Here is a 16,250-nt window from a genome sequence, read left to right on the forward strand (position 1 = left end):
AAAGTATTTATGGCATTCGATTGAAACTTCACATAATCATAGAGGCCATTGAGACAAAGTGCAGTGTCAAAGAATCATAACTCTACATTACCTAGTTTTTGAATTACTTGTATCTCCCTTTATTATACAAAATAAGGCTGGTCTAGAGCATTACTTGAAAATTTCATTGAAACTGCACAAAATGATAGAGGCCATTGATGGGAAGTGCAGTGTCAATGAACCATAACTCTACTTTACCTAGTTTTTGAATTATCTCCCTTTATTATACAAAATAAGGTTTGGCCAAAGCATTACTTGAAAAGCATTAATGGCATTTCATTGAAACTTCACAAAATGATAGAGGCAAAAATTACCCCTTGCTTTAATTGGTTTTCTTGTTATTATCTCCATTTGTTTTTTATTTGGTTTTTAATACGTTATTCCCCATATTTGGACAAGCACATGCATCGGGGAGCATCATTCGGGTAACCTATTCCTTTTTCACTGAGTTATTGCCTTTTGATCGTTTAACTTTAATATACCATAGCAGCACTTTTTGTCTGGAGTATTCCTCAGCAACCGCTGGCTAGAATTTAGCTAAATTTTTTAGGAAGCTTCATGTTCCGGTCAGATTTGATTATTCAACAGTATGCTGTAGTACCATTTCTTGTCTAGAGTATTCCTCAGCCACCCTTGTCTGGAATTCAGTAAAACTTCAATTCAGTAAAACTTCAACATGTGGATATTATGTTAATGTTTTGGTTGGATGATTTTTCTCTGAGTTGTTACCTGTTAATTATTCAACATTAGTATACTATACCACCCTTTTTTGTCCAGAGTACTATAAAATCATTCATATTTTTGGGGGACTAATTTTTGTGGTTTTTGTGGTTGAGTCAGTCCACGAAACTTAATCCCAACAAACAAGTAACATGTCCATTCATTTTATGTTCAAAAGGTGAAATCCACGAATTCATATCCCCACAAAATTGCCATTTTGACCAAAACCATGAAATTTCATGCCCACGAAATTAAATGATTTTACAGTATTCCTCAGCAACCATTGGCTTGAGTTCAGTGAAATTTCATAGGATGTTTCACTCTCAAAAGGAGATACACTATTTTCTTTATGTTTCGGTTGCCCTTTGATTGTTCAACATAGTATTCTATAGTACCATTTCTTATATGGCAGTAAGTTTGTGTCTATGTTTGATTTATATATTATGTTCAGTAATCGGACACATATGCATTAAATAAGTCTTCAATTATTGGACACACATTTAGAAGCTTGTACCAAATATGTCTTCAATTATTGAATGCATATATAGTAATGTATCAAATATGTCTTCGATTATTGGACATATAAACAGTTAAAAACAAAGTCTGTGCGATAATCAAATACATTTTGTTTTTATCATGGAACAAAATTTATGTAACATGAAAATGATTCGAACAGAAACATAATCAACTAGATGCATATGTGTCCGATTATTGAACATAATATAAAAATCGAATATAGACACAAATCTACTGTCATAATTTCTTGTCAGGAGTATTCCTCACTATATATATATATATAGCTGGAATTCATTGAAAAGTCATAGTAAGCTTCACTGCTAAGAGGAGATACACATATAATCTTCATGTTCTGGTGGGCCGACTTGTCACTGAGTTATTGTCTTTTGATTATTCAACATTGGTAAACTGTAAAGTCATCCATGTCTGGAGTATTTTTCAGCAGCCACTAGCTAGAATTCAGCAGTATTAGTAATTCAAAGCATGTCACTGTCAAGACGAGACAAGCATATTGTCTTCATGTTCCGGTCAGATGATTTTCAATGAGTAGTTTGATTATTCAACATTAGTAAACTAGTGCTATCCTTGTAACAGAGTATTCATTAGCAACCTTTGGCTGATATACAGCAACCATTGGCTGATATACAGCTAAACTTCATTGGAAGCTCCATTCCACAGAGGAGATGCACATATCTTGTACAAGCTTTTTCTAAAGAACTACTTGCTGTAATTCTAAAAAACTTCTTTGGAAGCTTCACTACTAAGATGAAAGATGTATGGTTAAGCAGGTATGACCCTCTGTTACTACACCTATAAGGGCATCAAATTGATTCACAGACAGCCGTCCAAATTCTATGATAAGATTCTCCCAGTCAGGGAATAATGTACAAAATACAGTGCAAAGTTGCCTAGTGACCTACACTCTAAACCCAACATGACCTCAACAAAGAAATACAGTAAAACTTCTTGGTATATAGGGGTAACCTCTAGCTTCAAGCTTTGTTGAAACATGAAGATAAGAAAAAGTATGTTATTCCATTCAGTGGCCTACTATCTTTTTATAGTCATAAGCCCTATGACCAGTTCTCTTTTATCTGTTTGAGATTTGAAAGACATTTCCAGACATGTTTATACTTTGTTAATATAATTAAACAGACAGACTTTGAAGATGTTAAGAGCCTGGTACCAGATATGTCATGTTTCCTTAGTATATTTATATTTGCAATTACATAGATCACAAACATTAGCACATATTATACAGTATAACAAAATAAAATATTATTAACAACTAAAATAGATTAGATAGGCATTTAAATAAAATAACATCATTTCTATTGCACGGATTAAATTTGATAATTGCAAGTTCAGCATTCTTAAAAACAAGAGTAAAAAATAAAAGAATAACTACTAAGAGCAGTAAATAGGTTAAGAGCATATTTTCGTATTGTGTTTGATAAACTTGGGTTATACAAATATGATCTATGGTTGCATGGATAACCCATTAAGCTCAAAAGCTTATTTCCAATGGGGTCCAGTTTACCAAAAAAGAATAAGATGGAATCTGAGAAGTAAAAAAATCTAATTTAGTAAATCATAAATCATATACCTACGACAGTTAAGGTAGTTCTGCACGTTTGATAAACCGGAAGTAATGGCGTAACGTCATTTATCCGGAAAACGTAGAATAAAGCTTGGATTCGGCGTACGGAAATAAAAATCATTTTATGAATTAATGACAACCTGTGAGTACATTTATTAAAATGGCACTGTTACTATATTTCTAATGTCAAAATATGATATTAAAACATATGTCACGTTAAATAATTCAAAATAATGTTTTGAAATTAGCTTGAAATATTCGGTTCACTTTAATCATGTTCAAATATGTCAAAATTAAGCACACTGACCTATACATTTTATATCATCACATTATAGGCCATATGTTTATTTACAACCGTGAGAAGTTTCATCAAAATCTGCATTGTAGAAAAATTTCTATTCGCGAAAATGTTTTGAAAGTTATGATTTTCCATAGACTCCCATTATGAAAAAATGCGTGAGGTCAAAATCTTTCAAGTCAGCCTAGCAAAAAATCAAGCACACGACCCCATCCTTTTTATTTGCTGAATTTTCTAGGTATATCCTGAGGTTTTGAAAATTCAGAGTTTAATCAAATTCTACATTGTAGAAAAAATTTCGATCCAAACTGCAGAACTACCTTAAAGTCATAAGAAAAATATATATACAAAAATATATATATATATATACTCTCTAAGTATGAGATGTTTAGGACTACAGACTAGAAACACTATCACAAAATGTTTATATTATATCATAATTAAGTTAATAAGCTAGTGTCAAACAGCCATAAAATTAGAAATATAAAAAGCAATCTTCAATTTGAGCTTTCCATTTAGTTGCAAGGTGGCTTTTGACAGAAGATTTAAACAAGGACGGGTTTCTGATACCCTTTACACTATCTGGCAGATTATTCCAGTCTTTTGTGCCATTAACAAAGAAAGTACCATTACATGAACTATTGTAGTGTGTGAAGGAAAAATTAAACTTATTTGATCTAGTGCCATAATTATGAACATCAGATAGACAAACAAAATTATGTTTCATATACATAGGACACTAGTTGTAAAAACTTTTATGCATGTGATTTAGTCTTAATTGTTTAACTCTGTTTTCCATGTTTAGCATATTAACATCTAAAAATTCTGAAGGAATCTAAAACCCGTGAGCTGCAGGATACGTCAGAATTCCTTAAATTTTAACAAGGTGTTAGATAAGTCAAGATTCCTTAAGAACCAGGTACCAGATAAGTAAGGTTTCCTTGCTGGATAAGTCAGGTTACTAAGTTCTGTTTGATTGCATGAACACACCAGATTGACTTCAAGGTCTTATAAGGGAATGTTATATAAATCTGTCATGTCATTTTTTGTCATAAATCAGTGTTATTAACAAATTGACAAATGTCATTTAACTATCAGAACAACTACACAAAAAGTATGATTGAAGATGGACTCAATTAAACATGACTTACCAAAAGCCCAGAAAGTCCTTGTGGAATTTGATACTGGTACTTAGAGAAAGTAATTTCTGTTCCCATTTGACACTATTTCTGTTTTCAGTGCATTGAGGCATGTCAGTGAGTTGTGTAAACATTTCAAGAAGGAAATTCTTGATGAGCTGAAGCCTTCCAGTCCAAAGGCAGGAACATCAAGGAGGGGCAATAACTCTAGACAGAGAGATGATCATGATCCCCTGCGGGTACCAGGCACAGGAAGTAGAAGGCCCAGGCCAACTCCTGAATGGTTTGTTAACTTCAGTTAATTGGCAAAAAATGGACTTTATGAACAATATTGATTTTTATCTGCCTGTTTTGGAAACACTGGATGTATTATATGATGGCACAAGCCACATGCCACATGTCTGTCTCTTGGTCATATTTCATGTCTGGAGCAAAGCTTAAAAACTATTCTAGGGATTGTCTTCAGAGTATAAATTAGGGAATATAGGTAGGGGGTGATGAGATGATGTACAGAGTGCAACAACCAACGTTACTCCCCCTAACTGTTTTACCACACTTTTAGTTTCTTGTGTCTTAGTATCTTGTTATCTTCTCTGCACTAAATCTCCTTGCTTCCATGGCCCCAAGCCTTGCCCACTGCCAAATGACCCCCTCCTTCAGACCACCCCACATTCCTCCTATGTCCTATATCTTTGATATATTTGACATAATACCTTACTTTATGGAGCACTTGTTCATAGCTCAACTACTCAAAGAATAGGTAGAGCTTTTGGACTCACCCATGTATCGGCGTCCCAATTTGGTTTAGTTTTTAACAAGGTTGAGTTATTAGATTGGGGTATGTCGTTGGTCGGGCGGGCGGGTGGGCGGGCGGATGGCGGCGTCAAACTGGTGTTCCCGGTCAATAACTTTTGTTTTGGTAAAGATATTTGAATAAAACTTGGTATGTATGTAGCTTATATCAAGGCAAAGGCTGGGATTGATTTTGGGGTTTCTGGGGTCAAGGTCAAAGTCACTTACTTAAAATAGAAAAAAGGTTTCCTGTCAATAACTTAACTTAGGAATGAGCTATCATGATGAAACTTGGTATGTATGTTGCTTATATCAAGACAAAGGCTGGGATTGATTTTGGGGTTTCTGGGGTCAAGGTCAAGGTCACTGTTACTTAAAATAGATAAAGGGTTTCCGGTCAATAACTTAACTTAGGAATGAGCTATCATGATGAAACTTGGTGTATAGAAAACTTATATAAAGTTGTAGCTTGGGATTGATTTTGGGGTTTCTGGGATCAAGGTTAAGGTCATTGTTACTAAAAATAGGGTTAGGTTAGGGTTAGGGTTAGGGTTTTGCTTTAAAGTGGTGCGCTGGGATTCAGTATACTTTTTTATTCTTATGAAAAGTGTTGAAAACCTGGTTTCGTGGCATTGCCGCGTTTCTTGTTGTATGTAAGCTGGTATCACAGTAACCACTTGTTGGAATAGATTGAAACGTATTCACCCTGATAAACTGACTTAAAATGCACATGTTCCATAAGTGTATTTTGTTCGGGTTTTTTTTTTTTACAAAATTATGCCCCTTTTTATACGCCTGTTTGAAAAATGGAACGTATTATGTAGAGATGGTACCTACCCAAGAAAATCTAAGGGGAACAACTCTGAATTGACCAATAAACTGAAGCCAACATAAAACATTGGTCAAAAGTGAAAGAAAAATCAAATAGGTCCTTTTAACAACAAGTGATCAGGCAGACAAAATATGACCTACGTTTGTTTAAATCTCATTGAATTCAATATACAATATGCACGCTTTTCTCATGGCTTACACTGACAGTTATTTTATAAGTTGTAGTAAGGCCCTGATAGAAAGTTTGGTAGTGCATGAAAATAAAGTAAAATAATGCATAAATTCCATTTATAAAGAAATTTTACGGCATTAAGCAACGTTATTAAGATTTGATCTTTAGGCCAAAGTTATTTGTTGTTCCCAATGATGATACATTGGCTTACTCAAAATTTAGATACTAAATTTAAAAAAACATAAAATGTATATCTCCAACAATGAAAAATTTCAAAAAAGTTAAATTGATATCACGTTTGTGTAACAACGTAGCCAGACTGGTTATATTTGTCATTTCAATCGATCGTTTTCGAATTGCTTCTTATGTTTTAGTCATTTTGAAGAATTTTCTCATACTTATCAGGTGTACTTTGCTGCAAATAATGTAACACAAAAAGTCATCAAATGAAATCACAACATTTTAAGGTAGTGGTTGTAAGTACAACATTTTTAGGTAACTGATAGGTAATGACTCTGCAATGTATTTTTAGCAATTCAACAGTTTCTGGGTGGAAATCTCACGATCATTGTTTTCCATGAAAATCGAATAAATGCTGAAAAAGCATAATATTATGGAGATTACTTTGATTTTCGTTACTGTTCAGCTACCCTTAAAACTACAAGGTATTAAATTTATTCTTGTAAACAAGGAAAGGGGGGTAACTTCAGTATCAACTTAATTTACAATTAAACTGCTTACAAACCTAAAAAAAAAGATTTCGTCAGGGCCTCTTATTTAAAATGTTCAACAATTATCCCCTGAATTGAGTGCTTTCTTTGAATGATAAAATTTGATGGCAAAATGGTGTAGGGGTTTGTTTACATTATAAAATCTTTAATAATTACTTCTTTCAGGTACATTTTTGGTATGGTTTTGGTAAGCTAATAATAAAGGCAGTCCTTCTTTTTCCCCACTCGATTTTTTTCTTTTGTTTTGATCTTGGCTAGTCTTGGATTTTGACTTTATTAAAAGACAAAGAAAGTTCAGTATAGGCTCTTTCCAAGTGTGAAAGTAGACCAAAATTTAAACCTATATTCTATTGAATTATGTAGATGTGGAGAATTTTAATACAGACTATATTGGGAGGTTTTAAAACCATTGAAAACGTCAATCAAGAGTTTTGCTAAGATTTTGAGAAAGCCATTTTTTAAATATGAAAAATTTCTATTTTTACATAGAGAGGAGGAAAACCTTAAAATGTTTGGTAATTTGGTGCACTTAGCTATCATTTCACTCTTAAAAAATATGTAAGATAAATTTTTAAAATTTTTAGGTCCCATCTCTATATTAGGGGAAAACGCCCTGGCGGGCGGGCGGCGTCACAGACTTTGTGGAGCATAATTTCTTCGTCATGCATGGAGGGATTTTGATGAACTTGGCACAAATGTTCACCACCACGAGACGGAAGTGTCATGTGCAAGAAACAGGTCCCTTGGTCTAAGGTCAAGGTCACACTTAGAGGCCAAAGGTCAGATACAAGATGACTTGTCGGAGCATTTCTTTTTCATGCATGGAGGGATTTTGATGTAACTTGGCACGATTGTACACCATCATGAGATGGAGTGTCATGTGCAGGTCCCTTCTTTAGGATTACTTCCCTTTACTGTTGCTATAAATAACTTATATTGTAACTTTTTCATTACTAGTCGTAGGGAAAAATCGAGACCACTTTTCTGTAGTACAACATGCATGTTACATCCAGTTTTAAGGTATATTTTGACCTATCTTTACCTGGTTAGGATTTTTTTGGGGAGGGGCGGATTTTTTTTTTTTTTGTTTAATTTACTTCCCTTAGTTGTTACTATAAATAACTTACATTGTAACTTTTTAATAATTGACCATAGGGAAAAACCAAGACCACTTTTCTGTGGTACAACATAGATGCTTCTTTCAAATTTTAGGTGTATTTTAAGTTATCTCTACTTGTTAAGGAGTATTTTTGTGGACTAAGAAAAACAAAAGAATTTACAATAGTTACTAAAAAAAACATTGTAAACAACCACAAAATGGGCTGAGCGCGAAACTATTGTAACTGTATATAAATAAAGAACAAGATACAATAGTTTTGCGCTCAGCCCTCGAAATTATTTTGCAAATACAGGTGCTAGTGTAAAGAAATTTGCTGTGACGGGCGTATATTGTGACATTCTGGCACCCTTGTTCGACTTAGAAATGTTTTGTTAAGTTTTTGTATGTAGGCTGATATCTCAGTACCCACTATTGAGAATGGATTGAAACTTCACAAACTTGTTCACTGTCATGATCTGACATGCAGTGCACAGGTTCCATAACTCTACTTTTACAGAATTATTCCCCTTTTTCAATTTTTATATTCATTCATTTGACAAGGCTGTTGAATAGTCTAACCTTGTGTGTCCAACTCTTCCCTGATTTGCTTCAAACTTTCACTGCTGAACAAGGTTGATGTGCAGATGACCATAAAGGAAGGAGCTTTTGCTGTTACTATTTTTACGAAAGTTATGGCCCTTTGATAGTTTGGCTATATGGAAAATAGAGAAAAATCTTGTGTGTCCAACTCCTCTCACTATTGAAAGGATATACTTGAAAGTTTCACAGATGAAGAACCTTGATGTGAAGATGACCATAAATAATGGACTTTTTTCTGTGCCTAATTCTTCTAGAATCGTGGCCCTTCCTTAATTTAAGAAAATAGGCCATAGTGAAGAAATTTGGTGTGTTCAACTCTTCATAAACTTTTTGAAGGAATGGATTCAAAGTTGCTCAGATGCATGACAGTGAACATTGTCTGAATACAATTTGCTTCAAACTTTTAGTCGTACATCCTTTATGTGAAGAGGGTCTGTACTAAATATTTTGCTATTTAGGAGATGGCACAGTATGTAGGGCATTCGTGCCCTATGGACACAATTCTAATTTAATGTAAGTTTTCCATTCCAAAGCTAAAACTAGATATTTATGCCCCCGGCATCTACTGATGCGGGAGGCATAGAGTGATTGTCCTGTTTGTCCGTCCGTACGAGGTTAACCAAATGGGACCGTTCCGTCTAGCATCAATACCCCTTACTAGAATGACTTCATACTAATGCAGATGTAACCTGTGACCATTCCTCATCTTCAGACATCACCTGACCTCAGTTTGACCTTGACTTCATTTTGGACTAAGGTTGCTTTTATGGGCCATCTCTTGGTTAACCAATGGGACCGTTTCGTCTAGCATCATCCGCTGACAGAATGAATTGATACTAATACAGATGTAACCTGTGACTGTTCCTCATCTTAAAACATCCCCTGACCTCAGTTTGCCCTTGACTGTTTTGGACTTAGGTTGCTTTGTATCGACAAGGATGCCACCGGGGGCATCAAGCGTTTATTGAACGCAGCTCCTTGTTTTATTTTATTTTATATCACATTAATTTTGTTGACTTCATTTATACCTATAATTCCCAAAATCGAAACATTTAAAATGTGTCTTATCTCACATTACTTGTCTCACAGCAGTCACAGACAACTTATTTAGGTAAAGCTGTTACTTGCCATGTGGTGGAAACATGAAAATAACAGTAAAAATAAATCTAGTACCCAAGTAAGTTGTTGATCAGGAATTGTCACCCTCAGTTTGAGATATCAAAATGAATAGCTCTGTTAACATTGCCTTATTCACACTAACAAGATTGCTTTATTTCTCATTTGTATTTTATTTGGTATACTTGTCTCTGGTGAGAAAGAGACAAAGCTAGATATGTTTTTTTCATCTAAATAGTAAGAACCAATTCAAAAAGCTTATATGTCATGCTTTCTACAGTAAAAGAGATATTTTGCTTTGACAAATAATGCAATAAGTAGCTTTCAGAACATCACAACAGCATGCCTTAAAAAAGGCATCAAAGTTCATTAAAGATTTTATTCTTTTTTCCTGAACAGTGTGTCATGACAGCATTTTTAGCTCACCTGAACCATGTGTTTAGTCTATATATGTTAGTATAGATATATGGTTCATTGTCAATCATTCTTTTTATGTTGTTATGCTTCAACATTTACTTCTTCCCTGAAACTTATTACAACAATAACTATAACATCCTGGCATAAAATGTTCAAAGGGTTCTGCTTGACTGCACTAAGTGCAATCAGAGCTAAAAAACAAACAATAAGGATGTCCATTTAACTTTATCTGGCATCTTTTTTATGGACCATTTTCAAATTTGGACAAATTGTTCACCTTGACTTCCTATTTATTGTCTGGACTATATCTATCAAATTTGGGAACAAAAGTAACATGTCCAGGATACAACCTTTCTTGATAAAAGTGTGCCATGATATATATTCAGAGTATTGAGGTCAAGGTCATGTGAGCAATTATGATCTTTCAAGGCCCTTTATGTTCATATTCTTATATCGTTCTTTGTGATTAATTTTATTTCTTTAATGTATAATGTAGGAATGATCCTGACGACCCCTTCTCAGTAGGTCGTGGTGACCTGGACCCCTTGCATGGTGGGATTGGTGGGGGTATGTTGTTTGATCCTATGAGAGGAGGGAGAGGACCAAGATTTGGCATGGATCCAAGTGCTGGATTACCTTCTAGATTACCTCCGTAAGTCTTTAGCTCACCAGAAAACAAGGTGAGCTATTGTGATCACTAATTGTTTGTCAGTTGTCAACATTTTTAGCTCATCAGAACATAACGCGCTCATGGTGAGTAATTGTGATCACTCACTGACCACCATCTGTCTGTCTTCCACCTGTTACATATCAGGTCTCATAACTCTGATTTTTTTACAGAATTATCTGCCTGTTTCACTTGAAAAAATTTCCAAAAATCGACAATATTCAGTATTTCTGAAACCTATTTATGTAGTTTGATTGAAAATTCAGACAAACATTTGACCAAGTTCTGTAACACTGCCTGTTATTTTGACAAAATTATTTCCCTTTTTGACTTAGAAAATATGGCAAAATTGATGTTTTCTTTGATTATCTCTAAAACAAGTGAAAGTATTCCATTGGAACATCAAAATAGGTTAAAAGGATCATAAGTCAAGTGCACATTTCAGGTCCCATAACTCCATTAGAAAAGTGGTAAACACTTTTGCAATAACAGCACATGTACAGAATTATGGAATCCTTCCAGTGATATAACAGCATTCACTCATTTATCCCTTTATACATATTTATAACAGCTTAATTGTATAGAATGCTTAAGTTTGAATAAGTTACTCTTGTATGAAGAAGCACGAGATGTTTGGCTGGCTGACAGCTTACCTCCTTTGCTGTAGAGAAATATGTTTTGCTCAGGTACAAGTATTAAAATTGCTTTTTTCAGTGAGCATGAATTCAATGAAATATGATAATGGAAACTATGGATGGTTAGCCACTGGAACTTAAACATCTCTTGTTTTTGTTCAAGTGTAGATAGTTTGTTTTGATTTGATAACAGAAGTGTATTAAGCACTTCTTTATGAAAATATTGATATTTACAGAGGTGCTGTTCCACCAGGGGCTAGATTTGACCCATTTGGGCCCCCAGGCACACATCCAGGCCAGAGACCAGGGTAAGTGACTCATACATACTTTACATTCTTTCTAGTACTAATGTAATAAATTGTTGACCAGGCATTATATTATTAAGCTGTTGTGCTTAACATTAGATCAGCACCTATTAAATGTTCTGGTCTGTGTTACTTATAATGGATTGATGAAAGCAGTATTGTAAGAATGCCAAGGGAGGCTTGGACCTAGCACTATTCATTTATGTCTTTACATCAGTAAGTTCTTATGGTCTTAAGTCTTCTGGTCAGTCTACTTTCATTGAATTCATCTTTCTGCTTATACTGTTCAGATACAATAAAATTCATCAAATCTGATAAAAGGAAATGAAACATGGTTTTACATTTTTTCCAGTGAGTTTACTATGAAAGAGTACTGTGAAATATTTTTATTTTTAGGGAAGAGATATAGTTCTATTTCTTCTCCAGTCGTATCTTAGTAACAATAAGTCTTATTGAGCTGATGTTTTGTATCGGTGTTTGTATTAAACCATTAGTGCTACCCTATAAAAGCTTTGAAACTCAAGTTATAATTGTTTCCAGCAACTACATTCTAAATCACGTGAAGCCTCCATATTATAATGATATATTTATGTGTTTCAGACAAGACAAGGGTCAGATAGAGTCACCAAATAATGACGATATATTTATGTGTTTCAGACAAGACAAGGGTCAGATAGAGTCACCAAATAATGACGATATATTTATGTGTTTCAGACAAGACAAGGGTCAGATAGAGTCACCAAATAATGACGATATATTTATGTATTTCAGACTTAATCTAATCACATAAAGGCACTAAATATGAATATGTATTTAATACTCACATAAAACCGCCAAATTATGATGACACATTTCTGTATTTCAGACCAGACCCTGATCACATGAAGCCTGCATATTATGATGACACGTCTTTGTATTTCAGACCAGACCCTGATCACATGAAGCCTGCATATTATGATGACACGTCTTTGTATTTCAGACCAGACCCTGATCACATTAAGCCACCAGATTATGACGACACATTTTTGTATTTCAGACCAGACCCTGATCACATGAAGCCACCAGATTATGATGACATGTTTATGTAGATGTCAGCTAAAGTTGTCTCGGTATTGCTTCTACACAGATAAAGGTATAATTGGACCAGTTAGGAAATCTGGAGAAGGAAGACCAAATTTATTAGCAAAACTTCAGCATTGGAGAAATACTTGTTAGAAAAATCAACAGGTCCTTCTTTTTAACCAGTGATGATCATCACCAAACTGTGTCTATAGCATCCTTATAGGGACCTTATTCAAGTTTGTTCAAATGGTATTGCTTTCCCCATTATACAGACTGCCAGAGCTAAATATATGACAGACAATTTACACTACAGTTGAATATCGTTACCTCGATATCGGTTAGCTCAATACTCCGGTTAGCACGATGTATTTGAGTCGGTCCCGATATTTCCCTATTTATCTTAATGTAATTATTTTTCATTACCTCGATATGATTAGCTCGATATTTTGCTTAGCTCGATGAGATTTTTCAGTCCCGTCAACTTACCTATACTGTTTTCACACCTGGTTTTATCGATTTCACAGAATGTCAAAAAATATCCATGTTATTTGTACGGTGTGAAAATCAACCTATTTTTATCCAGTGATGTATTAATCATATTCAAGTTAGTTTGTGTTTGTTTTGTTTGTTATTTAATCTCTAATCCAATTTTAATGTCAGGAAGTTATTTAACTCCCAATAATTAGTCTTATAAAACAAAGAAGTATAAAATAAAATTTATTTTTATAACGCTTTGTATAAAAGCAGGAAAGCTGTTTTCCAATAGAACGACTAATTTGGATGAAATATTTTCTGTTTGACGGAGTAAAACTCTGTTATTTAGGATTGAGTAACGGTATGCATACTTAACAGGCAAATTTTCATTATCGAAGCACTGTCAAAATGACTACTCAACTAGGAACATTATCGCTGCATTTGGACTTTTTTAGGGAAGGAATAAAAATGTTAATATTTAAATGTATATTTGAAAAATTAAAAAGTTGTATGTATGTATCTAAATAAATTAAGATGCTTTATTTGTCAATAAGATTAAAATCGTATTTACGTTTTATATTATTTCTTTCCCCCTTTAAACCCTCTGGAAAAAGCATTGGATATAATGACAATATAGACGTCCGACAAAAGTACAAAGTAGTCCCAGATATCGTCGATATCGTTACGTCGAACTTCGGATACGTCGATGCAATTTTTACAGTCCCTTGAATATCGAGGTAACGGTATTCGACTGTACTTCTTCTCATGAACCACTCTGTGGATTTTCACCAGACTTGGTCTGTAGCATTCTTGCATGAGCTTCTCTCAAGGTTGTTCAGATGATTTAAGCTTGGACCTTTATAGGGGCTGCCTGAGCTAAAGATAGAAATAAAAACCTTTAAAAATTTCTCATGAAGCGTTTGAAGGATCTCTACCAAACTTGGTGTGTAGCATCCTTGAATAAATCTTTCTTAAATCGTTCATCTTTTATAAGTGTGTGTCACCCTTATTTAAAGGCAGCCAGTTATGGGATGCAGTTTTATGTTAAAAACTTACTTTTGACATTTATTTTGTTGTTAAAAATAAATTTTGTTACTTGTTTGAATGATTTGCAGTTGGTAAGAAGCCTGTTTTATTAAAAACGAGCCTTCATGGAATAAATTGCTTAAATACCGTTGAGCTTAAAAAGATTTTAAATATACATCAGGTCATCCATTTTAAATGTTTTGATCTGTCACTGTTGCCTCTGTGGACCTGAAAGTGTACGTTTTATACAGTGTACTTCCAAAGAACAATGAATAACAAGGAAAGATATGTTCCTTCCCATGAGATAGAATTCTTAGTAAATTTACTTCACAAGAGCAACAATCTTTCCTTCTTATTAGATAGATGACAATCTCCCTACCCAGAAAACTTATTTTCTTTCCATTAGATAGAAGTCTCTCTAAAGGGACAGATATTTTTTCTTCCAATTAGATAAAATTCTTAGTAAATAGACTTCACAAGCACAACAGTTTCTCTAGTGTGACAGATTAGATATAATTCTTAATAAAAAGACCTCACAAACTCTACCAGTGGTCTCTCTACAGAAACAGATACTTTCCTTCCAATGAGATATAAGTTGTTATTAAAAAGATCTCGTAAGCGCAACCAGTGGTCTCTCTACAGAAACAGATACTCTCCTTCCAATTAGATATAAGTTGTTAGTAAATAGATCTCGTAAGCACAACCAGTGGTCTCTCTACAGAAACAGATACTTTCCTTCCAGTGAGATATAAGTTGTTAGTAAATGGATCTCGTAAGCACAACCAGTGGTCTCTCTACAGAAACAGATACTCTCCTTCCAATGAGATATAAGTTGCTATTAAATAGGTCTCGTAAGCACAACCAGTGGTCTCTCTACAGAAACAGATACTCTCCTTCCAATGAGATATAAGTTGCTATTAAATAGGTCTCGTAAGCACAACCAGTGGTCTCTCTACAGAAACAGATACTCTCCTTCCAATGAGATATAAGTTGTTATTAAATAGGTCTCGTAAGCACAACCAGTGGTCTCTCTACAGAAACAGATACTCTCCTTCCAATGAGATATAAGTTGTTATTAAATAGATCTCGTAAGCACAACCAGTGGTCTCTCTACAGAAACGGATCCTTCCAATGAGATATAAGTTGTTATTAAATAGATCTCGTAAGCACAACCAGTGGTCTCTCTACAGAAACAGGTACTCTCCTTCCAATTAGATATAAGTTGTTATTAAATAGATCTCGTAAGCACAACCAGTGGTCTCTCTACAGAAACAGATACTTTCCTTCCAATTAGATATAAGTTGTTATTAAATAGATCTCGTAAGCACAACTAGTGGTCTCTCTACAGAAACAGATACTCTCCTTCGAAGAGCTCGTAAGCACAACCAGTGGTTTCTCTACAGGAACAGATACTTTCCTTCCAATGAGATATAAGTTGTTAGTAAATAGAGCTCGTAAGCACAATCAGTGGTCTCTATACAGAAACAGATACTCTCCTTCCGAGAGCTCGTTAGCACAACCAGTGGTCTCTCTACAGAAATAGATACTTTCCTTCCAATGAGATATAAGTTGTTATTAAATAGAGCTCGTAAGCACAACCAGTGGTCTCTGTACAGAAACAGATACTTTCCTTCCAATTAGATATAAGTTGTTATTAAATAGATCTCGTAAGCACAACCAGTGGTCTCTATACAGAAACAGATACTCTCCTTCCAAGAGCTCGTAAGCGCAACCAGTGGTCTCTCTACAGAAATAGATACTTTCCTTCCAATGAGATATAAGTTCTTATTAAATAGAGCTCGTAAGCACAACCAGTGGTCTCTCTACAGAAATAGATACTCTCCTTTCAATTAGATATAAGTTGTTAGTAAATAGATCTCGTAAGCACAACCAGTGGTCTCTATACAGAAACAGATACTCTCCTTCGAAGAGCTCGTAAGCACAACCAGTGGTCTCTCTACAGAAACAGATACTCTCCTTCCAATGAGATATAAGTTGTTATTAAATAGAG

General features: G+C 34.4%; 1 protein-coding gene across 1 annotated transcript in view; it reads left to right on the forward strand.

Annotated features, from left to right (window-relative positions):
* The window catches only part of LOC123540394 (proteasome inhibitor PI31 subunit-like), a 38,559-nt gene extending 24,172 nt beyond the window's left edge, over positions 1 to 14,387 (forward strand). The window contains exons 4-7 of the mRNA XM_045325389.2: positions 4,413 to 4,595; positions 10,567 to 10,722; positions 11,609 to 11,680; positions 12,714 to 14,387. Coding sequence (XP_045181324.2) covers positions 4,413 to 4,595; positions 10,567 to 10,722; positions 11,609 to 11,680; positions 12,714 to 12,765 — 463 coding nt within the window. The 3' untranslated portion in view covers positions 12,766 to 14,387. The remainder of the gene's footprint in view (positions 1 to 4,412; positions 4,596 to 10,566; positions 10,723 to 11,608; positions 11,681 to 12,713) is intronic.
* Positions 14,388 to 16,250: the final 1,863 nt, after the last annotated feature.

This window comes from Mercenaria mercenaria, chromosome 16 (genome assembly GCF_021730395.1).
Source record: "Mercenaria mercenaria strain notata chromosome 16, MADL_Memer_1, whole genome shotgun sequence".
Taxonomy (NCBI): Eukaryota; Metazoa; Mollusca; class Bivalvia; order Venerida; family Veneridae; genus Mercenaria; species Mercenaria mercenaria.